Below are 24,172 nucleotides of genomic sequence, written 5' to 3'. Positions count from 1 at the left end.
ACTGAAACGTTTTGTGTTAGAGGTCAGAAAGTGTTTAAAGATTGACAGGGACATGCCAAAATTATCCAAGAAAGAGAAGCTTTTTCCTAGAGAAGATGCCAAGTACACAAGGGGAAGACTAGAAAGTGTCTATCTGGGGATAGAAGCATGAAAGGAAACAATATTTCCCAGTGCAACAGTGCCTTGTTCTTGATAGTTAGTCTTTACAAAAGGAAACTATTAGCTTGATGGTACAGGAATCAGCCTGAGACCATCTTTATCCAGTGTCAGATCCCCACCATGGGGATAGGACACACGGTCCTCAGATGTCTCCAGCCTAGGTATGCTGGGGAGGCTATTGCACCATTTCTTGTGTTCTCCTGCCCCAGATCTAGGAGCGGACTCGCCACGGGGCACTGCCAGGGTGGGGTAAATCCAGACCCCACTTGTCAGGTCTGCTGTCTGCTCACAACAGGAGCCGACTATAATGCCTATGAGGATGTTAGATGCAGTACCCAAGGTTATGGATTTTTTTCCTTTTGTTACGAAGCATACAAGGAGGGGTACTCCAAACATTTAAATGTATAAGTGGCAACTGTATCAGTGTTAGTTTCCTGGCTTTTATAATGCCACTGTGGTTATGCAAAACCACACAAAGCTTCCACTCAGAAATCACTAGGACTAAAAGGACACTGAGCTATAATTTACTTTTAAATGATTAAAATAAATAAACAATGGCAGAGTGAACGTGCTGTCTTGTAAACCACTGCTCCTGGGTAAAGTTATATACTAGAGCTGACTGCATTTTTCCTAGAACTTTTCTACAACTTCTAAACAATTACAAAATAAAAATTAAAACAGAATAGCACAAAGAAGCCTAAACCATACCTTCCCATACCTTCAACACATTAGGAAGGAAGTTTCTAGGCTCTACCTGGCATTATGAATTAGAAATTCTTGAGACATTAGAGCAAAATACCACCAATAGTGGGGTCACCAGCTTGTACAGTATGATATTTGAACAGAAGGCAGTTAAATAGGACTGGGAAATCCACACCAGCATATTATTCCATGGTTTGGTTTAGCCAGGCTTATAGGGAGAAAGTTATCTTGGACCTAAGTAAGGCATGTTGCATGCTTTCCTCATATTCGGAATCCATACTTAACTATGCATCTTTATCTGTTTCTACAGGGACCACATGAAATCAATGAAAGTAGGAGGCACCTACTTGGAGTCCTATTTGGTAGGGAGGAGAGGGACTAGTGGAAGACCAGGGACAAGGAAGGCAAGAGGGGAAAAATATGGAAAAAGTACAATGACAGATATGTATTAAAACTGTAGTGGAGCCCATTGTTTTGCAAACCATTTTGGGGGGTGGCAGGGGACATCATCATGAACACTATTGCTATGGAACACGTTCTACTGCAGGCAGGATGGCAAGATGCCATGACAAGACCATGGTTGGCTAGTCACTCACTGAAACCTGGGAGTGCTCCTTTCTGATCAGAGGCAAGATGGTGGTTTCTGTCTCAGTCACGTATCTGCCTACTATTTTTATCTGTAGATAGGGTGCTGGGACAAGATGAAGGCAAGGGCTGAAGAGGCCACTGGGATAACAGCGCTGTGACACAGCTTGCACCCTGAGGTTCAAACTCTTGCTGGCTCTGGTTACCTTGCTAATGATGTGGATGCTTGTAGGGCAATCTGCTACAACATGCATTCAGTCACCTAGTCACTCTGGCCAATGGCAGCTATCACCTACATCCTCTGTTGTCCAGAGTGGTTTAGTAGTGAGACAATCTACTTGAGCAGTCACTACTGTGAGATGCAACTCTCTTGTGGCTCTAAACCACAGCTGTTCTTCTAAAGTGTATAAATGAAAAGGTGTTTGATTTCTTTTTTTCTCTTTGCTTACTGCCTTAAAAAGTAAAAATCAGCCTTGTTCTTTTCTATTGAGATTTCAGTGAAGAGGTAGAGGGCACAGATGCATATATTTGCAGGACAGGATAGTTGGAAGTAACTTCTGCCCTTAACTTGGCAAGGCCATCATACTTTGCCTCTGAGCTAGTTTCTGCAGGGGATTGTGAGTCCTCCTGTGAGGCAGAGCATGTGTTCAGCACAGTGAGACCTCAATAGGTCATAGATTCAGTTAGTGCAGTTTTCTTACCCGTCCACGAGACCTTGTTGCTTGATGATCCTGTGAGACTCCTCTCGGGAGATACGTCCATGGAACCAATGCTGAGTCCTGTGAATCACTGCAGGAGAGACAAGGAATGGAGGGTAAGACATGTCTCCTCTACAGAGACCCTCAAGAGCCCAGAAAGCAACTTTGATAAGCTTGGAGCTCAGCTCTAGTAGCATGGTAGCAGGGGTATCTCTGCCCGCGCATTATATACACCTTAGAGAGGCCCAGAGAGCAGGGTTCTTCTTTGCCTTTACAGATATGCTTACCTGCATTCAGGGTAGAAGGATGAAGTGGGCTTTGGCTGCTTAGGATATTCATCCGTGTGCTTCGCTTCTGCAAAAGAAATGCTTACATCAACAAAGGTGAGAAGTTTGACATACCAAGTCACCCACTATCCAGGACAGGGCGGCTGAGCATTGTCCCCTAACCCTTAGCCTCCAATGACACTACCTGACTATGGAGAACAAAGAGGCTACTGGCCAAAATGGTAAATCGAATACATTTTGGTTATTTCTAGCCAACTGAGGTTGTAGTAACATGTTTCTTATCCAGATTATTTAGGATGCAAATCCTGGAGGCTCGGCAGAGCAGCCCAGGCTAGCACTTTAAGCTCTGACAATTCTCTGATCACTGCTCTCCTGAGTCCCTGTACTGAAGACTTTTGCCCTTTTCCCACACTACGGATGAAGGACTGGGAATGTCTCCTAAGCAGAGCTCTGGGCAGGTGTTCTGCACATGGTCTTTAAATTTCAGGGAAACCTGAGATGGGAGATAATCTTTCCATCTGCAGATTCAGCACTTGAGCTTAGAGAGAACTGTTCCCCGTGGAGTCCTCACGTGAACGTCTGGCCCTGTGCCCTTCACAAACAGCCACTATTAATTTATCAGCAGGAACAGCTCAGGATAGACTGGTGTGGAGAACTGACAACATGGTGGACCTTTGGGGCCAGCTGCTTCCTGCACTTACTCCCCATACTCCCTTCCACCAGCACCAGGAGAGAGCCATTCTCCTGGTGTAACTTGGGTGTATGTGTGTAACCAGTTCCAACCAGACTGCGGTTAGTGTCTTACACGCCAGGCGTGGCCTTCTTCCAGGGCAGCGCTCTGGGCTTCAGCCGGGTTATCGATCACTCTTCCGATTTGTCCAGAAAAATCCATGGCCACAAGAGAATTCTCAGAAACACTGCGCTGCAAAGCAAAGGCCACAGATTCTAAGATCTGGGGGAACCAGCCAGGGCAACATGTCAAGAGACCACCCTCCTATCATGAAACAATCATAAAGACACCAGGAAGGGTGCTACAGAATTCCCTGTTTTAGGCTGGAAGCTCAGTTATGTAAATGGAACCACAGTAAAAATGGCTTTGGGCTTTGTTAAAAAAGAAGAAAAGGAAAGAAGGAAGGTTGATCATCTCCAATTCTTCACTGAAGACCATGCTTAGGGGCATTAGTTTAGGGGAGTAGACACAAGACTCTTCTATGATATAGCTTGCTCTCTTTCCTGGGAACAAGTACCAGAGTCTTTAAAATCACATTTTGATAATAAAGTGTACCTCTGTGCTTTAGGGGAGCAGGAGTGGTTATACTCTCAGTATCTCCACTAGAGAATGACTTCAGCATCCATGGGTTCCAAAACAAAAGCCAAAAGCAAGGCATGCTGCAATGAGGTTCCCACAGCCTTGACTGTTAAGGGCCCACTTACCATAGGTGCGTTGAAAGGAGGGGGCAGACCCTTCCTCTGCGGGATGCGATAGTTTTGGTACAGGAGCATTCCATACTGAAGAGGAAAGACTAGAGTCAGTACCAGCACCTGAGAGCTCCCACAGCCCCAGTCCACAGAAAAGTCCCACAGCTGGGAGAGCAGTGCTGATACACAAGAGCTGAGTACTCTGTCAAAGCCCCCCCCCCCATGAGTGTAACAGGCTGAAGATGGTGCACTTTTATTCAGTCCTGTCTCAGAACTTCTATCTTGGAAGAGAGGGATGCTGACTAGTCTGGGACTGTTGGGAGAGGGAAACAAACAGGGCAACAACACATCATAACACCAAGGTCAAGAATAATTGCCTTTCCCGAGTTCTGTGTGAGTCAAATAGTGGTCTACTGCATTTGCTACTATCTATTTTAATGATCGATACACTATCATCAGCCCCACTTTACAGATAATGGCACAGAAACACAGAGGAAGGAAGCAAGTGATTCAAAGTGACAAGAAGAAGCATTCAGGACCCAGTGCACACAGCCCGTTCTAAAGCTGGTCTCCAGAGGACAGAGGTTTCGTATACTTTAAACAGCCCCCAAACCACTCCCAAACTATTGACTCAGAACACCAAATTAGAAAAGTATGATAGCAAGTGAGCAGGCACCAAGAAGAGGAAATAAAGTTATGAAGTGGGTACACCATCCACTTGTCCTTCCTTCATGAGACACAAGCTTTCTCGCAGCTTTTGGTCCTATAGGAACACTCCTTCCTAAAGTACAAACATGTACAACATGACAAAACTATTCTTCATGAGTGTAAGTCCACTCCTGTGAGAGGAGAGAGGGCACAGGTCAAGACAAGTGTTTGAAGTGAAAATCGCCAAGAATTCCTTCCAATTGCTGAGAAGATACCAAACTATAGAGTCAAGAATGTATAAATCAGACACATCATGAGAAAACTGCTAAAAAACAGAAAAGAAATCTAAACAAAAATGGGTGACATTTTTACATAATTGAGAGCCACAAGACAAAGGATAGTGAGAAATTACGAGTGAGCTGTTCCTTCAGTAATGTAGGCAAGACTAAGAGTTTCTAGGGTCCATATTATAGCTTGAGTTTGTCTAGTTCCAGAAAAGAATACATGTTCAGGGGAAAATTCATAGTGCAAATATGCAGATGATTAAAATAAAATCTGAATATGCAAAGCATAGCAACAGGGTATCTTAGGGGATTTTAATATGCAGAGAATGATTCTCCACAACATGAACATTTCAGATAGGACATGCAGAAAACTCTTATGTCAGCCTGACTGTGGTGAAGTTAAAAAGATGCATGTTGCTCTGCTGGGATACCCACTAGAGAGCAGTGGCCTCTTGAGTCATAAGAATGGCCGGACTGATAATATGTGCTTAACTGGGGCCTCGGGCCAGACCACAAAGTCTGTGTTAGGAATATGACTCATGCTGGCTCTGGGGCCATGCGAGGGACTGAAGCCGGCCACATAAATGATGGGTCTATATGGCCAACAATGCATGGAAATTGGGGTCTACCCTAAGGCTTGGGTGAGCTTCTCTGGTCAGTAAAGCTTTGGGTAAATTATACATTTTTGTCAGTAGGTTCAAGTGTGTATATATATATCTGACTCCTCTTCTGGATTACATTCAGGCCGTTTACTCACACCTATTTCTACTTTCACTATAATAATGCATAAGAGCTTTGCTGAATTTATAACCCTAGCTCATTAATGAGGGGGAGGGAGATCTAGAGGGCCTCTCCCCACAATGCCAAGTGACACTCCAACTAAGAAAATCTAATATATGTACTCTTTTGAGCAACAATATAGCATCTCAAGTAGAGAATCCCAAATTTGATTTTGGGATTGAATGTGATAGGCCTGTGTTAAAACCTAGGCAAGTGTGTAAAATTACTCCAGGCCATGTGCAAAATATATGCATGAAACAAATGTATCTCATGTTTAGACAAATATTCCTGGGTCACAAAAAGCCAAAAGCCAAAGTGTTTCTGGTGCCAAGTATTTTGGAGAAGGATCTTTCCACCTGGGATTATACAAGTTTGGGAGTATAATACTCTGCAATTTCCTGTTCTCTCTCCATATCCCTTCCTTGTTATTTGGCTTGAATGCTGTTTTCAAGACACTTAGAACACTGACTTAAAGCTTTATTTATTTTTTCTTTTAAAATACATACTCAATATTAAAAATTTGTCTCTAAAATTCTGCTGTAATTGAAATCTGGTACTTTTATAGTAACTCAACTGACACATCTTCTGATTTTCTTTTGCCTTCTCTCCTTGACGTATGAATTATTTTAAATAGACCATTTCTATAAGTAGGTACAAAATTATACTTTATTTGCATTGGATTTTTAATGCGTTTTTTAAAAAAAATCTCAGTTACTAAGTAAGTAGACTGAGTTCACATTTATTGTTTTTAAAGACTACAAATTTACACTTTGTACTTGACAATATAAGGCCCTACAATATAAGGTAGTTGTATTCACACACCCTCTTTAAGTTGTTAAGCCATTAGCCATTTATGTACCAGCTGTCTATAGAGTTCCCTTCTTTCATTTCCCTTTTATTTTAGTTGACTGGGCTTTAAAGATACATGTATAGTCCAATTAATGTTATTTCCTTTGTGTGTCCTAACAATGTTTCCTGCTTCATTGCCATGTAGCCTTTCACTTCCTATTCACATCAACTTAAATGTGGTTCTCCCAAACAGCAGAGGATTAAGGTAACAGTGAACTGTTTTGTTTCTTTGTGTAAAGAGACAACAGTCATGTCTCCACATTCAGAACTTGCCATGTTAAGAAATATCTTTCTGGGCTGGCGAGACGCCTCTGAGAGTAAAGGTGCTTGTCACCAAGCCTGGATTTGGTCCCCAGAACACACACGGTGAAGGAGAAGACTACCCCCAAGTTGCCCTCTGACCTCCATACACATGACCACACACATTCCCCTAAGGAAACTAATTAATAAATTAACATAATAAAGAACCATAAGCACACCAATAAAGTTCACAGGAGTTTAACATTACAAATGGGGTTGAGTTTGGGGATCTAATGAAAGGAATCCATTTGCTTTGTGAATCTATTGTGCACTGACAGATTTCCTTTATTACCTAGTTTCCATTCTAGTCATTAACCCTGGAAGACCCAAAACCTTGAATAAAGGGACAGATTTTTCCTTACTAACTCAGTGAGACACACAGGTTCTTAAGCGAGGTGGTAGGCAAGTTTACTGCTTTATGCAAGGGTTAAAAAAAAAGGTTTAGAATCATGGTCAAAGAATGCTTCAGAGAATGCACCTCAACTCCAGGAATACAAGACAAACTTAAAGAGATGGTTTTTAGACAGGAGGGAACTGTAATCTCACGGGAGGCACACCCTATTTAGCATAGATGTTGAGCAGAAGCAATCTATTAAGTACAACTAGGCTCAACCATTCCATGGGCCCTGGGATTAGATGGCTCATGTCCCCGGTTCAGAAGTGGCAAAAATCATTACAAACTTGAACATCTAACTGGGGCTGTGAGACAGTGTCTTATCCCTTCTTGAGGTCATGGAAACCCAGGCTGTAGCTACTTTCCTTGCCAAGTTCTAGCAGGCCAAGGGTAAGGAGTAAGTTTCTGCTGTTACAAAGCCACCGAGACTGGCGATTCCTCCTAATTCATAATATTCTAATATGTCGCATTAAAAAATACAGGCCTTTTATTTGCTTGTTATATTGGGCAGTTACAGATTCTGCCCTGAAATGGGGAAAAATTCTGCTATAAAAATCTTTGAAAACCACTAGCATTGGCCTCTTTTGGGGAAAAAAAAAAATGCAAGGAAAGGTCTAAACCCACAATGCTTACATTTGAGATATGACAAATACATTTGGGGGGAGGGGAAACCTCCAGCTGCCTAAGGTTTGCACAACAGATTTACCAAATTAAGATAACTACCATCTATGCACAAAAATTAACTGAAACCTTCCACTTGGTCCCAAATAAGTTATAAAACAAAGGATATTTTAACCTTAGGTAAGGAGCCATCAGTTCAGACTGAAGGACTGCAAAGCTGTACTTTCCCTATGAACACAAGTGGCTTGAGGTCCAATTCATCCTACAGGTCTTATCTTTTATTTTTGCCATGGACAGGAGACACCTCCTTTCAGTAGCTGAGACTGCCTCTGTGGAACCTGGGAAGGAGTGCTTGCACCCCAGGGGAGATCTCTTAAGGAGAGGCAGAGGACTCTAAGCTACCCAAGCCATTCTGTGGTTCTTAGTCAGTACTCTCCCTGGCAGGGTTCTTGTCGGGCGGGCCAGGCGGGCAAGGGCACGGGCACGGCTTCTCTGACCTCTTTACACCCAGTGCAGTCTTTTGTTCTGCAGAACCTTCTCACTGCTGAGAGGACTTTAATCCCTGCATTTAGCTGCTTCAGAGCACTGCCCTGAATCTCTTCTTTGTTTCCAACATGCTGGTCCTACTGTCAAAGTGCTTCTGCAGAGGAGGCTCCTCATGCCTCTTGGTGGTCTGCTGTCTTGCAGAACATGAACCTAATTGCCTTTTCAGGGTAGGTAATTTAAAACCAAAGCAACCACAATGACAGGCTCTTGTGCTGACTCAGCAAGACATTTTGTGGGGGGAATTTTTACATCAGTTTAAGAAACTTTCAGAAAAGGAGGGAGAATAGGAGAAGTAGGTAACTGTTACAACTTTCTAACCCTCTAGTACAGTCCTGTGTCCAAGAAATGATGAAGAACAAAATCTGACCCAGCGTCCTGCTTTGTCCACTGAGCACAGCAAAGCTTTTCTTGTACACAAAAACGAAGGACATTCCAATATTGTTATATACTTACTTTTTAATTGTTTTTCTAGAACATAGATCAACTTTTTATTTATTNTTACTTTTTTTTTTTTTTTTTTAAAAGAAAGGGTTTCTGTGTAAAGTCTAAGCTGGCCTGACACTCAACAATCTTCCTTCCTTCCTCTCCTAACTGCTGGGACTCTAGGAGTAAAGTACCACACCTAGAAATCTCACTATTTTAACACATGCGAAGTATTCCTTCACGGCTGGCTTATACCCTGTCAGTTTGATGACAGACTTTGAACAGGCTTAGAACTGGGAGTTGTCTACTGTAGGGGAAATTTCTTACCCCTTGATGTTAGAGGACATTTGGAAACATCTAGAGGCATTTTTGGCTGTCTTCACTGATTGGGGGCATCTTGTAGGAGAGACCTACAATGCACAGAGCTCCGTCTTTAGCCAAAAAAGAATCAGTTTCCATCAATACTTGATATTGTTCAAGTTGGAAAACCTGGTTCTACCCTTTCTGAGATCTTAGATCTGTAGAAGAATATACAACTACAGTTGATAAATCACATTTGGGAGAAATGCCATAGCATTTTTGTGTCAGGATAGACCCACACCCAGCTGCTTGCTCTGCATGAGGTGCAGCCAACTGTAGCCTTGAGTCCTTACCTTGAGCAATCTGAAGGCAGTCATCCAGCAAGTACGGATCTGCTCATCTTCGGCACAGAGCAGACGAAGCTCCTTCATCTCGGTCTTCGCTTTGTTTGGCTACAGGAGAAACAAAAAGCCTACCAGTGAAACAGTGCGAACAAACGCATACTCTCAGTGTGAGAGAAGGCTGTCCTCAAGCCTTAGAAGCCAGAACACCACGGTGAGGTCCAAGTTTGCTTATCTGTGCAAAGGCAAGGAAGCTGATCTAGCTCCCACCTCGCAGGTATCCATGAAGATTAAGTAAATCATAGTGACTATAAAATGCTAACAGGTCATAAATAAGAGTTTGCGGGGGGGGGGAGGGTAGAGGGAACTTTGGGGATAGCATTTGAAATGTAAATGAAGTAAACACCTAATAAAAAATTGGAAAAAAAAGAGTTCAGGAGACAGTAGTCACCACTATGATCAACACTGCCACAATCTCACCAAGAGGAAAGTTAACATGATCTTGGCTTTGGTGTGTGTGTATGTATGTGCAAGTATGCATTGCTTGCACCTATGTACACATTCACATCTGTGTGTTCTGGCTATAGGCATACATCTCTCAATGTGTCAGTGTTCTCATAAATACACAAAGCGGGTAGGGGGTACTGTGGTCAATCCTCATGACACACAGACAGTACACTCGGTAGCTGCAAACAGTCAGGTGTCAGGTCAGGAGTTCCCTTCATCCCCTTCTTAACCAGCTTCTGCCTCTCCTTGTTATGACCAGGTAAAAGCTGCAGCTGGTGCAGGAGGCTAATGGCTACCTGGCCTTAAGTCACTGAGGCCTCTTAGTGTTCCTGGGCAATTTAAAAAAGAACAACAAAAAACCCACATCAAATCCTAAGCACACAATGAGGCCAGTGTGAAAAAGAAAAAAAAAAGGGTTTCTGTTTAGAGTAGAAAGATCTACAACCAGATAAATACTGACCAGGAGGAAAAACTCCTTTGTACAGCTCCCAGTCCCAGCCCGTGGACCGCATCCCTTAGAGTACCTTGATGCACATCCCATGTTCATTGGGTGCGTTGTACTGCTTCTTTCCAGCAATCAGGTAGAAGATGCTGCTTTCTTCCAGGTCAGCCAGCAGCTGCAGGTGTCTGGGTTCCTGCAAAACAGCAGTTAAGTCAACCGTGAGGTCACATTTTCTGTAGTGCTATAAGCTCACTTTCCCCGCTGGTCACACACACAGAACTGAAAGGACAGCATGAAATCTCAACAGCATAAACCACAAATGCCAGCTTTGTGTTATAATAGACTCACTTTGTTTTTATGAACTATGCAATTCTCAAAATTTGCTTCAGTAGAGTGAAAACCATATTTTGCTTATGAATACAGGACAACAATCCAGCACCTATCCTATGGCCAGGTTGGATCTAATTTCCAAATTATGAAAACCAAGTACACCCCTGCATTGACTGAGTCAGCCAGGAGGGTCTATATTCATCCCACAGCAGGGATCCAGGGCTGACCCTCCTAGGAGCTGCCGTGTTTCCATTCAATTTCTGATAGACAAGTACACTGGTCCCTGTTTGTACAGTTTATATAAATTGACCACTAATTAGTTAAAAGAGGTTTAGGGGCTTTTAAAAATTAGGCCCAAGCCCACAGCAAGAACACCTAGTACAGGGAAAGGTGGAGTGTTCTAAAACTTACTTTTGAAGTCCCCTTGGTGGAATAATAGAGGCCAGATCTGCGCAGGCACACATACAGCTTCTTCCAAGACTTGCGTCCTACCTCCTTCACCTGCAAGAACCCCTGGATTTCAGGGCAGCTGCTGGTGTTCAGAAAATTCTGTGAAGGAATAAATTTTTAAAATTAGGCAATATGCATATAAAATAATGAAAGCAGATATCTTATTACATATAACTGACATTTTCATTAAAATCATTAAAATACTTTGGGGAAGCTCAGGCAAAATTTTTCTTCCTTCAAACTTCTTAAAATCCCAACAAAACTGGTATTGTCTAGAGCACAGCAATGTTGGAATAGAAAGAGGCAATGGCTCCCACTACGGTGTAGTGGGATGCCGCTACTTTCCTTAGAAGATGGAGCATTTCGGGAATCTGCTCCTTATCAACTTCCCAGCAAGTCTATTTCAGCAAGAATGCAGTGTTTGCTTAGTACCTGCAGAAGCTGCGCCTGGCCACCGTTGGTCTGTTGGCACCAATTGACCATCTGATCCGGGAAGAAGTTCTGAGAAACAAGGAGAAACAAGGGTATTATAGACACTTGTCTGCCAATATTAAAATTTCTCCAGGTATGATAATGATCCACTTGTATTTTAGGTAACAGTCCTTCTCATTCTTTTATCAAAACTTGTACAAAAGAAAACCAAAAGCAAGTCAGTAAATAACAGCATGGTGATGGTAGTTCTTCTGAATTACCCAGAACTATTACATTTCTTTCATTTCAAGAAAACAGTGAAGCGGAACCAGAGCCAGAAGTGGACACTGGTCTCCCCGAGCTGACCCGTTAGTGTGCTTGGTGACTCAGGAAAAGACCAAAGGCTCAGAAGTTGTGAACGCCCCTTTCCTGCTGTGTCACCTGACAGGCACCTCCCCACAGAGGGAAACAAAATTAAGGAGTTGATGTCAGCATACCAACTTACAATGAAGAAAGTATCTGGTATTTGATGGATATTTCATTAACTTGTTCTAATATGACTATCTCTACTCTTGTAGGAAGGAGACAGTCGCCATGACATCTGGTGATGATTGGGTTGTGAGGCCTGTTTAATTAAATAGTGACCCAGCTTCTTAAATCCATGTGCCCACAAGTCTCAGCTTCTCACCTGATAATCAGGTGCTTTATTCAACCCAAGTATGAACTCCAAGATTTCAGGAGACTTACCACTGGATTCTTAAAGAACTCGTACTTCGCATAATTTTTTCTGAATAAGAATTTACTCTCACTTGGCATGGTGCTCTCAACTTGGACCACGATCTCATGGTCCTCCAGGCACCTCTCTGTAGGGAGAAGCATTACATGTGAGATGTGACATAACCTTCAGGGAAATTTCACAAGGTCAAAAGCTGTTTTTAAGCACTAAGATGAGTCTGTCAGGAACAACACTAAATTTTACTCTCTTTAATTTGCTGATGGGTATCTAAAAGAGGTCTTAAAATTCACTAAAATGCAAAGTTCGGGTTAGTACTGACATATATTTCTTTTACAGTTGGAATTGACACAACATTAATGAGAGAGTCCAAATGATTTTGCCCTTACACTACAAAATTTCAACTCTCATTTAAAGGCAAAGGAAAGGCAAAGACAGCAGGTAAGGAGGACTGCAAGAGGCAGGGCAGATAGGACCCCAGGGCATACGGGTGGCACGGCCAGGGAGACACCATAAGCAGTGGGATATACAAGGTACTCATTGTTTACACCTAGCTAGTCAGCACTGGCCATATTGTGGAGTGAAGACAGCAGCTGCATTATTCACATCTTGCCTTCACAGCCTTATGTTTAAGGATCTGGAAAGGCTGGCTAGTCCCTTTTCTGAACCTCTGCTTTTACAAGGAGCAGGAAGGACTCAGCCTGCTCCCTACTGATACTCAGAACACGTTCGGAGGAGCTGTGCCTTTCTGCTGTGGGATGGTGAACAGCGCTCCTCCTACAGAGCTTCTGAAAAGCCATAATGGAGGTGGTAGTGACAGAGAACTAACCACATCAGACAACAGGATAAACTGTATCAACAAGTCCACCCCAGGCTACCTGATGCCAGCTAGGCATTCACAGTTTAAGTGAACACGGGCGTTCTCTATCTTGAGTCCCTACCACCTCTCATGAAGCCAGGGGTGAATATCAAGAAAAATCTCATCTTTGAAGGAAGGGAGACCCTTAGGAAAAGCCACTTTAAAGGATCACAGGATTGGTAGAGAGAATTTCAGTTTAAAAAGGAGAGCTGTGGCTACAGGCACTGCTCTACGAGGACCGTTCCCAAGAGCAGAGTCTGGGCCAACACATCTTAGCTTCCATTTTGATACTGCGAGAAGGGGACATCTTGGCAGAAACATATTTAAAAGCAAGATCTGTTCCCACTGGCAGTTACAAATCTCCTAGGGCATAAAAAGCCATGCTTGATGCAAACCTAGAATAGTTTCCATTTACTTCTATCTGGGAGAATTCTCCCTGGAACACATGAAAGATTGTGTTTATACAAGGGTTATATTTTCTTAAGACATATGCGAACAACCACATATAACTTAAGCATTGACTAGAAACTGATGCATGGTTTAAAAAAAAAACAGCCAGGCTTAAGTTCATTCATTTGAAACAGACTTCCTCATCCAAAAACACATCAGTGAATTCCATCAGGAGCTTTACTCAGAGAAAATATTCTAAAAGAACTTAACAAAGCTCAACTACCCAGTAACCTGGAGGTGGTTGTTTTACGGGATAAAATATTTTCACCATTTAAAAAAACAGTAAAACAGAGAGGTAGCAGTCGCCCTAGTAAGAACGCAGTGGCTAGCTCTAAATCAAAAAGTGTTGTGATTTCTAAAGAACCCCGAGGAGGCACAGGACTCTGTGGGGAGCTTTCTAGCTAAGGCTAATGCTGTGGTCTCTATAGCTCTGATCCTTAACAGCAGCTGCCTGGGAGAGGTCCCGGGGAAGCTACACACATACTGCACGTACACAGGGGAGGGCTTGCTGCCTGGGAAGGAGGCAGGGGAAACTGGGCCCCACTGTGGTTTCAGGTAACCAGTGGCTGCCAAGCTAGCCCATACAGCCCTGAAGGATCATGCTTTCCCCCTGCTAGTCTGTGGACCCCAGAGGGGCCGCACTGTGGCTCCTCATGCAAACCAGCTGTGGCATCAACTCCAGTTTCCTTCCCCAGGAAGCTGGGAAATGGTGCAGAAACCAAGCTGAGCCCTTCCTTGTTCAGGGTTCTGTGGCTGGTGGCCTCAGGCTGCTGTGGAATGCCTCTAGGCATGGCTTTATCACTGACTGTTCCCACATACAGGAGGGAGGCTGATTCTTATGGGAAGTGCTCATCAAGACGACAGCCTATGAAAGAACAAGAGGGCTGGAGAGTCAGCGCTCCCCTCCCCCTTCCAGAAACTGCAAGACCCAGAACAAGTTTACCAGTTGCTAGGTATTTTGTGAAAGAGTCACCTCAGCGGTAGATTGCTAGAAGCAGGTGACACTGGGGACTGGGAGGAACCATGGGTTCCTGGCTCCCAGCTTTCACCTCTGCTTACTCACAGGTACAAGGAAGACAGGCAAGAACACTCCTGTTACTGCTTCTCCATCTGTTCATAGTAACCATAGTAGGAAAAGGGAGCTGGGTTGCACGAGCGATCTTTGCAACTGTGTCTACCTAAAAGACTTTAACTTCTGGGTAAGTTTCCAGTAGAACAGCTGCTAAAATCAGCATAGTAATTGTTTTGAAGATCTTAATTTGAGGTCACCTATGAACTAAAACTATCAGAATGCTATCCTTATGCTCCTTTGTGTCACAGTTTTGGGTCATAATCTGTTTTAGAATTTGCCCGAAAGACTTGTACATTGTGCTATTTCCCTGTGTGCCCTCCTCCCTAATAAGAAGGCTCAATATAGAATTGCCCAAGAGAGTTATTTCCATGGAGACAGTGAGTCCCAGGAATGTAGGGCAGGGTGGTGCCACACTGAGCATAGGTGAGGCCCCACACCTCAGGCCAGGACCCAGAAACTCACCCTAGAGCAACATCTATTACAAAGAGCCTCCCACAAGCCTGTGGTCCAGCCCTCAGCAGCAGGGCGGCTGATTTGAAGGAGGGCTTTTTGAGAGGAACCACAGAGTAAGTGCCACATCTCTCCACTAGTAGGACCCTGACAAGAGACCACTGTGCAACCTTGGCAGAAACAGGGTTTCCTTTTAAAGGGCTAATAAGCTATGTTCCTTGTTGTTTTAATTAAATGATAGGTTGACTCAACAACAGCAACAACAACAACAACAACAACACACAGAGAGAGAGAGAGAGAGAGAGAGAGAGAAGAGAGAGAATTGGAAGGCAGGAATGGAGCCCAGGTGGTGAGTGTTTTACTGTCAGTAACAAGAGAGGAACCAGTGTGGAAAAGACGCCAGAGGAATACCGTCTAAACACACATATACAGTTCTTCTAGATTCTGGCCTTGTGAGGCTCATTAATTTCTTTTTTTGTCAAATTTTAACCCAAAGGTTCCTGTTTCTTTTAAAATAATTTCATTTATTCTTTCTTTTATAGTTTCCCCATTTTAGTTTGACTTCAAAATAAAATACTATTAGTTTTAAAGTACACTAGTATATTTTTAAAGTGACTGAGAAAAGAACAAAGAAAGGGATAGAAATGTCGCCTTCAGAAGGTTATATATGCATGGGTGTCCTCTTTTCTACTTCCTCAAATAAGGCGCTCTTGTTCTAGTTTTCAAAGCCTTACTATCTAGTTTATGCATGTATGGTGGCTCCATATCGAGGGCTCTAATCAGAAACCCTTGAATTGAGTGCAGTGTCCAGGCTGTCCCTGTGTAGTAAGATCTCTGTGTGTATCTGTACTGATTTTCTCAGTGCATGCCATTATACCCACAGACTGTACACCACAAGTACCTGTCACAGTGTAGTTCAGTCATTATGGAGCAGGTGAAAGAATATGGCAGAAGGTAGGTAGTAATGGTGGGAAAGGCTCAGTTGCCACACAAATAGGTAGTAGATGGGAAAGATGAATGTGATGGTTAAACTTCATGTCAGTATGGCTGGATTTAGAGTCATTTAAGAAACATGCCTTTGGGCACAATGTGTGAACCAGGAGGAGGAGACCCACAGTCTATGTGGAGAGCCCCAATCTGAATGTGGGCAGCACCATGCCATAGACTAGGGTCCAGAACTCAAAGGAAGCACAGCGACCTAGCGGCCACCCCTCTCTGCCTCTTCTCTGTAGATGAAGTGTAATTCTGCTGTCATGACCTGTCCTATCCTAGACTCAGTCCTCAACCCGTAAGGCCCCTCTCCCACCCCATAGCCCCTTTCCATAACCGTTCCTGTTGTAGTAATGGAGAAGCAACTGAAACCACCCACTAGAGTTCTGTGTGCTTGCAGCAAAGCATTACAGGTATCTGAAAGTCCAAAGAGAGGTGGAAAATCATGACTCAAGCTCACATCACATTATCTATGCTTAAAAAATTGTATACTATCTGCTGGAAGAGTGCCAATCAATTCAACGAATATTCTAAGCCAAGAGGCTGCAATCCACTTTACTGATCTTTCAAAAGAGTTATAAGCAGAATTTAAAACTGTGAAATTCAGTATTTCTCTTTTAAGACATAGTAGACATGGAAAATTATAGCTTAATTGAGTGAAAATTCTGTTTTTAAATACCTGCTCATGATGTTGCAGGCTTCAGACATCATGGAAATAAGATTTTAAGCAAAAGTCTGACAAGCTTCTTTACCTGAGATGAACCAACTGAGCACAAAAAAGGGACCTTCAAATGTTCTACAGACTAAAATACACTCTTGTTCCATAGACAAGACACAGACATGTACGTGCCTGTGCACATGTGCACACACAGTACAGGTGCCGCCTCACAAAGACACTATGTAAGCATTCTACGTCTATGAGAAGCCTCTGTGACATTATCCTGACTCCCGTTTCCTACCGCAAAGGAATCGTGACTCCCTTCTTCCTATCAGCAGAGTGAGCTACTCTCTGATTTGGGTAGCTGCAGTCCAGTGGTCAATGGGCTCTAACAGAGGCGGGCAGCAAGCTCCCTCAGGGCTTTGGACATCTAGAAGAACCTTTGATCCAGGCTAAGCCTTTGGGAAGTCATTGCTCTGAGAACTCAAGAAGAAATTCTCAGGGTATCAGAGGGGAAGGACTTAGAAGGAAGAAAAGTGTAATTTAGGAGAAAAGAAGGGGCCAGAAGGAATGGAGAGTAACTATTGACCGCCAGCCAACGTGGCAGGAAATGACACATTTACATTTGGCTGTGGCATACCCATTTGATCACACATTGGAGTCCCCAGGTGGTACTCCCAAGCTAGGAAACCAGTCCCCTACCTAATCCCAGTTGTGGGTGGTGTTCCACCAGAGTCCAGCTGTTGTCATCCACACAGTGACTTTTGTAAACCAGCAGCTGGCACAGGTCCCTGGCTGTCATGTCCGTTAGAATCTCCACCACTTTGCTGGTCCCATCTTCACTAAAGACTTTGACATCCTGCAACACACAAACGGGACAAGAACATATGAAGCAACTCCGCAATTACATGAAGGAAAAACAGACAAGATAAAACAAAAGTACATGAGTGTTTCAACACATGGACAAGTGGGGATTCTGGCTCTACAGATGGGCTATTGGATCCCCTTTCCTCTCTTTGGAGGAACCTGGGAACCTCATAGGCACAGCCAGTACACAGCCAAGCTACCAGTCTAGCTTAGGGAATAGCTCACTAAAACACTACAGGTAGTTCCAGATTGGACAGTTTAGACTTGAATAAACTTAGCAAATATCTGGGTTGACCCTCCTTCTATCCTAAATTGTGATAACTCTTTTCTCTTTATCCCCAGAGCCCATAGGGTCTGCAACTCCTGTTAGCTCTACACTGTTCATAGCTCCTGAGAGACAGAAGGAAGCTGAGATAAATGAATTAGGGATACAATAATATTTAGACTGAAAAGGGGCATGGAAGAATTTAGTCATGAAATTGCTTGATCTTCTCCTCCAAGATTGAAAATGCTATAGTTTCCAGGTCCTATTCAAATCCATGAAAACCAAATAGTTCCTGGGGAAAAGGCATAGAAATCTTGGGAGATTTAAAAAAAAAAAAAAAATCTACCTTCTCCAGTTGATGGGGATGCAGTCTTTAGGAGATGTATTTAAACAAACAAAAACAACTATAACAAACAACAAATCTCTCCCTTACCTCAACAGCATGGAGAAAGCAGTCAGAGGGACATAGTGGCATTTTGAACTGTGACTGCCTACCACCTGGTAGATTGTTCCTGGTGTTCCCCTACCTGCTCTGGGAGGCTGGGCTCACTGTTTAGCAAAAGCTGCCTCTGCCTGCCTGCCATTTTACTCGTCCCTGTGGTAGGAGTCAATCACTTCAACAGCCTAGTTATGCCCACCCTTGCTAGCACTGATATAACCACCTGTGGGCTCTCCTCTCTCACTTCTCTGAAGGGGGACTTGGAGCTGAGGCTGATGAGACTGGTGACACCAGCAATGACACAGCATGACTGGCTGCAAAAATCTCTGGGTGGTGAAACCCTAGCAGGCCACTCGGGCTGGAGGTTCTCTGCATTCTGACCAACCTCCCACTAATCTTTGTCCCCAACTGCCCCATCAGTGGCAACTTTAGTGCTGAGTCTGCCATCAGCCGACTGTTGATTGTCCTGATAAACTACCTCCAGTGGCCCAGTTCTCTGGTCCCTTCTCCAGTTTATGTGGTTAGAAGGATGGCTCTATGGATGGGAGTCAAGCCAGCACTATAGAGGGTACTCTGGCCCTGTGGGTAGGACCTATGTCTACATCATCTTGTAGAAAAGGCCCCAACTGCTGAAGGACAGGTAGCATGAGGCTGGGTAGAGGAAGGTCATATTCCTCTGGTCTTTGAACTCAAAAGTTGGGGTAGAGATGCTTCAGGGGTTTCGGGAAGGGTCCTTCTCTATGTAAGAAATGCTAGGGGAACCCAAAGGGCCTCTATACTCCTGCCACTCCCTGACTAAGAAAAATCTTAGGGTTTGCTTTCAAACCCTCTTTCACATTTAAAGAAAAACACCACTCCCTCTTTTGGAATTTATGTCTCCGTGAAAGTTTGCCTTGACCAGCTCACATGACTGACTCCGTCTAGGAACTGACACTTAATTCAAATCAAGAAAATATGTCTGTGGTCTCTAGGCAAGAACATTCTTTCTAAAATGCTTTAACATAAAAGAAACAGAAATTTGGAAAGTAGAAATGCATTTGATATTCTGGTTTGCAGTGTACAGGGCCTCCTAAGTCAGTGAAGCTTTCCACTCGCCAGACTGCTCTCCTAATGCTCTTCCTTTCCTAAGCTTCGAAACATTTATGTGGTTACAGCAAACACTGTCTCCTCCAGGAAAGTTATGTGGCGGTGAAGTATGTGTCTCATGTCTCCCCAAGTCTACTTGCCACTTTTCCTGCCCAGATCAGCCGTGGCTCCACGCTTCAAAGTCTGTTTTCAGCCCACTGCATTTTTCTTTAAACTCTTTCTTTTTCCCTCAAATGCTCCACAGCCAACCGCTCTCCCTGATCTATATATAGTCTGGGCAGTACAAACTAACACGTACTCTGTCACAGGTTTATCGCCACTGCTTTGAGATTCCTGCAAAAAGCCAGGTTGGCAGGACAGGGAAGTACGTGATGGGAAAAAAACTAAGCCTTGCCTCCCCCCTGAACCCCAAAGCCTGTGACAGGGAACAGACAGAGAAGCACACACCTCCCGTTATAGACTCTAACTGACACACCATTCTTTGGCTATTTCCCCAAACTCCACAGGGCTTGCTGCCCGCAAGCCAAACAACCTCCAAGACAGAACTCTGGAAAAACCATTACACATACCAGCAGTGTTGATCTGGGTAAATGCTGGAAGCTACAGAAGGGACGTTTTGTGGCAAATATATAAGGCACAAAGCTAATGCTGTGTGCAGCTCCAACGTCCTTCCATGGAATCTTTTAAAGGAGGGTTCTAGGTGAAGCATTTTGTGCCACACTGTCATGTCTCTTTAGCAGACCTGAGCTGTGCTGGGGCTCATTAATGAATCAAGTAAGGGTTGTGTAGTTCATAGGTCTATGCAAGAACCTGGGCCAAGGGCTCCTGGGAGCAGCCTGGGCCTCTTAGGCACACTGAATGCTCTCATTTCTTACCCAGGGTGAATACATAAGGTTCTCTCAAAGAGAGCAAGGTTCTGGGCCCCCAGCAACTCATATGTCAGCAGGGTGAAAGCCATAACCCTGGCAGCTATTTTCCATGGGAGAATTGTCCAGGGCATACATGAATCTATGCAATACTGGAAGGGGGTACAACGCTGGAGAGCCATGGCTTCATCCTGACATCTAGCCTCACCTTCCTCATCTGAACCCTGAAGCACTGTTTTGACATAAGTGGGACACACAGAGCCTGATGCTCCATGTATGTAACTTTGGCAATGGCAAGAAGTTTTGGCATGACAGTTAGGGCTGGTACTAAGCAGCAATTCTAGAATCAGAGGGAGCCACAACTCCCTTCACAAGTTACCCCACCTTTCTGAGCCTCAGCTTCTCCATCTGTGAAGTGGGCATCCGTGCCACTGGATTCACAGTGTCGGTGGGACACTGGTTCTTAGGTTGTTTCTTTGAAAATCTCGCAGTGGTCTTTGTCCACAGACCTGGACGGGTGAGTTTCGACAGCTGAAAGCCTGGAGGGAACTTGGTAGAGAGATGGGGAGGGCTCTAAATACCTGTTCACCAGTACTCAATTCTTAGAAAGCAGACCTCAACTGGTTAAGATGCAATGGGAAAGTATCACAAACAAACAAACCAAATATTTAATTGCTTTAAAAGTAAAACAGTAATGTGAAAGAGACAGGGTACAATTACATCAACAGTATAAAACTTTTCAAGAGGGATGGAAGTGCTTTTTGCTGAATTGGCCCAGTACACACTCTGCTATAAGGGCCCCATGAGGTAATAAAATGTTCCATTGTTCCCAGACTTTCTGTTGTCATTTCTTATACATTCACCATATAGAGGAAGGAACAAAAGCCCCTTTCTTTGCAGACTTAAAGGAAGGTGTTTAGTAAGAAGTGGTGTTCCGGCTTTTTGTCTCCATGGTCCCCAGCAGGTGAACAGTATGGGGGTCTTTTCGGCTTCTCTGCTCCCAGTCTTGGCACAGATTCTTACCACAGCTTCCTGTAGTAGACCTTGCTGCTGCTGGCTAGAACCTAAGGAATCTTGTTACTGAATTCAAAAGACCTTCTGACTTTGGCAGTTAAAACTGTGCCAGAGGCGCACCTTATAAAAATAGAAAACAGGACACTTGAAGCTCTGTGCCTCTCTGGCCCCTTCACCAGCTGTCTGTAGTGCAAGAGGTCCCTAAGTAGACAGCCTGGTCCCTGTGGGTATACAGGCTGATGCCCCAGCATCAAGATGGTCCATTCTTCCCAGACACTACACAGTAACTGCAGCAGTGTGGGTATCTGAAGGCAAAAGATTTTGGACCCTGAGTTGTCTCTGTTTAAACGATTCCTATATCAAAAGATCTTGTAGGGTCATGGCTGGATGTAATCAGAGGACCAGAGGCACTCTGGGGAGGGCATGCATGGGATACTCAGGGAATCCTAGACTAAGCCTCTGAGCAGTGACTGTTTTATTCTGAAGCTGCAGGACCTAGAAGGACAAAGGTAGAACAGTCGCACTGAGGCAGGCAGAGGAAAGCCAGCCTAAGGCAGGTGTCAAACCAGCCTCATCAGAAGCTCCTCTGGAGGCAGCAGGGCTTCCCCAGCGACAAAAATAGTTAGTCCTGGGGCGAGGATTTGAACAAAGGGCTCTCTGCTCTAGTTGGCCTTTTTTCCTCCACCAACCAGCTGCTCCTCAGCACTTTGAATCCTTCTTGTTACAGAGGCTCCAAGATTTTTGAGCTGAGATATTTCAAATAACCAAAAATAGAGAAGGGGGGGGTGCCTCATGACTTGAAGTTTCAGGATGAATTGGATGGGCTAAATTAATTTTAATAAAAATAATTTAACTGAGTCTTCTTGAGCTCAGTTTTAAGTCACAGCACTGGGTTTGTCTCTAAGACCTGAGGCTAAAGCCCAGGATTCAGCGCTACGGATGTGGAGGCTCTTTATCCATAAGAACAGACAACCCTGCTTGACTGGTAACTTCAGCTTACTTTGAAAGTCTATGCAGTTTCATAAAATCTTATCAAGTACACTTTTCAATAACGTTTGGAAATATTTTAAGTCCTTGGAAACCCCTTACAAATGACAGAGTTTTAACTATCACTAAAAATAGATTTAAAAAACAGGGCTCTTGGGAGACTTCTCTACAGTGAAAGGGTCTTACTGCTCCGCACTGTTTCTACTACAATAGACCGGCTTATCTGGATGAATGGATTTTGTTTTACTTATCTGTGTAGTTAACTCATCTGAGATGCATAAACTCTGCTATTTTGACAAAACTGATTTTTATATTTTGGTACCAAGTCATATCAAATAAAACTGAAAGGAATCTGTTAGTGAACCAAGGACGAGTTAGAACAAGGGTCCCTTACCTTTGTGGCCCCCAGAGCTGCCTGGGACAAAGGGAAGCACTATAAGCTACATGAGTTTTTCTATAATTGTATGCCTGGGATAAAAGTTCATTTACAGACACGGTATGAAATTAACAGCTCATAATAATAGCAGCTTATAATAAAACAAACCAATTCTGAGGAAGTACTGTGGTAAAAGTTATTCAAGCAATTCACTGTGCTTAAAGACATTTGATATACGCTTACTTACCTTCTCAGTTAAAGTATTTTACAGCTTCTCTGTCATTCCCAAGTGGCCAGGTCACTGTTACTGGGCTTTAGAACTCTTATTCAATAAAACAAGGGTTGCTTGAACTCAAGAATTGTGATACGAAAATATACAGTCATGTTTGCACATGAATATACCTATCTAATAGCAATATGCACACATATCCAAATACATACACATATACATAAAATGATGTATAAAGACAAATACATGTTAGCTTTATATAGAAATGACGCGATTCCCATATCACACTGGAAAAATACAGTAAGGAACAAAGGGGAAACAAACTCAGTTAATCACCAACACTTCACAGACTCACTGTGACAACATTCTTCTGCACAGATATTTATAAATAGAAACTCTGACAGAATTGTAATCATACTGCACACACACTTTTAAGCTGGGCTGTAGAGCTTCACATTACATCATAAACACTTCGCCATGTCACCATGCTTCTTTGCTGCTTCAGAGCTTACAAGGCATCAAAAATGAAGACTTCGCCTACACTGCCCCCTGCCCCCCTGCTTTTTATTCTTATTATAGAATTATTAGGATGGTCTTCAAATATATACTTTAGTGCATATGTTTATTTTCTTAAGATAAATTGCTTGACATCATGCCTTACTAAGACATCTCTCCATTAGGCTTAAACATTTCTCAAGGACTTAGTTGGCCAGACATTTTGGGTAAAATGCTTAAGCTGTTGAGGAACAAGCCACTTAGTGGACAACCCCATCTGCCATCTCCAGATCTTTAGTTTCCCTATTTCCCTGGGTATTTTCCCCTGGTACCCACTTCTCACATCTGCAACAATAGACAGAAATTGTAGTGCAGCATGGACTTTTAGCCCATATGTCCTAGACATGTTCCTAGGCTTTGCTACCTGCTGCATGCATCAACCCCTGTGATTGGATGTTCTTAGCACTACAATTAGGATGGTTCAACATACATGATGTCTTACAAGCAGTGTATGAAAGCACCTCACAAAGAGCTTACACTCAGCAAGTGATTCCCAACATTCAATGAATGTATTAATCGATACCACACACACCTTCTCAGATGGCTGTTTCTAGACTAAAAATCCGGCAATCCAAGCAAAACTTGCAACTGAGGACACCATTGACACCATTTTCTGGCCTGCTCAGCAGATGAGTCTGCTGGGGAGCAAGGGTCTGTTGAGCAGAGCCTTAGAAGGTCCAATCTCAAAATGGACATGGACACAAAACTAATGGTACACATTTTACTCCCTTCTTTCAAGTGGCTGGTACTCTCAGAGTCAAAGAGGTTTCCAGGACAGATATGAAAGCAAACGACACTGC

At 43.5% G+C, this 24,172-nt stretch overlaps 1 protein-coding gene across 2 annotated transcripts in view; it reads right to left on the bottom strand.

The window, feature by feature from the left end:
* The window catches only part of Grb10 (growth factor receptor bound protein 10), a 107,538-nt gene that overhangs the window by 4,064 nt on the left and 79,302 nt on the right, over nucleotides 1–24,172 (bottom strand). For both annotated transcript variants that reach the window (XM_021211301.1, XM_029544995.1), the window contains exons 5-15: nucleotides 20,596–20,760; nucleotides 17,391–17,547; nucleotides 12,224–12,339; nucleotides 11,498–11,566; nucleotides 11,027–11,164; nucleotides 10,368–10,478; nucleotides 9,349–9,447; nucleotides 3,866–3,940; nucleotides 3,237–3,353; nucleotides 2,432–2,498; nucleotides 2,148–2,235 (exon numbers count right to left, since the gene is read on the bottom strand). In XM_021211301.1, coding sequence (XP_021066960.1) covers nucleotides 2,148–2,235; nucleotides 2,432–2,498; nucleotides 3,237–3,353; nucleotides 3,866–3,940; nucleotides 9,349–9,447; nucleotides 10,368–10,478; nucleotides 11,027–11,164; nucleotides 11,498–11,566; nucleotides 12,224–12,339; nucleotides 17,391–17,547; nucleotides 20,596–20,760 — 1,202 coding nt within the window. The remainder of the gene's footprint in view (nucleotides 1–2,147; nucleotides 2,236–2,431; nucleotides 2,499–3,236; nucleotides 3,354–3,865; nucleotides 3,941–9,348; nucleotides 9,448–10,367; nucleotides 10,479–11,026; nucleotides 11,165–11,497; nucleotides 11,567–12,223; nucleotides 12,340–17,390; nucleotides 17,548–20,595; nucleotides 20,761–24,172) is intronic.

This window comes from Mus pahari, chromosome 13 (assembly GCF_900095145.1).
Source record: "Mus pahari chromosome 13, PAHARI_EIJ_v1.1, whole genome shotgun sequence".
NCBI lineage: Eukaryota > Metazoa > Chordata > Mammalia > Rodentia > Muridae > Mus > Mus pahari.
Note: the sequence above shows the minus strand (reverse complement) of the source record. Positions and strands in the feature narration are given on the sequence as shown.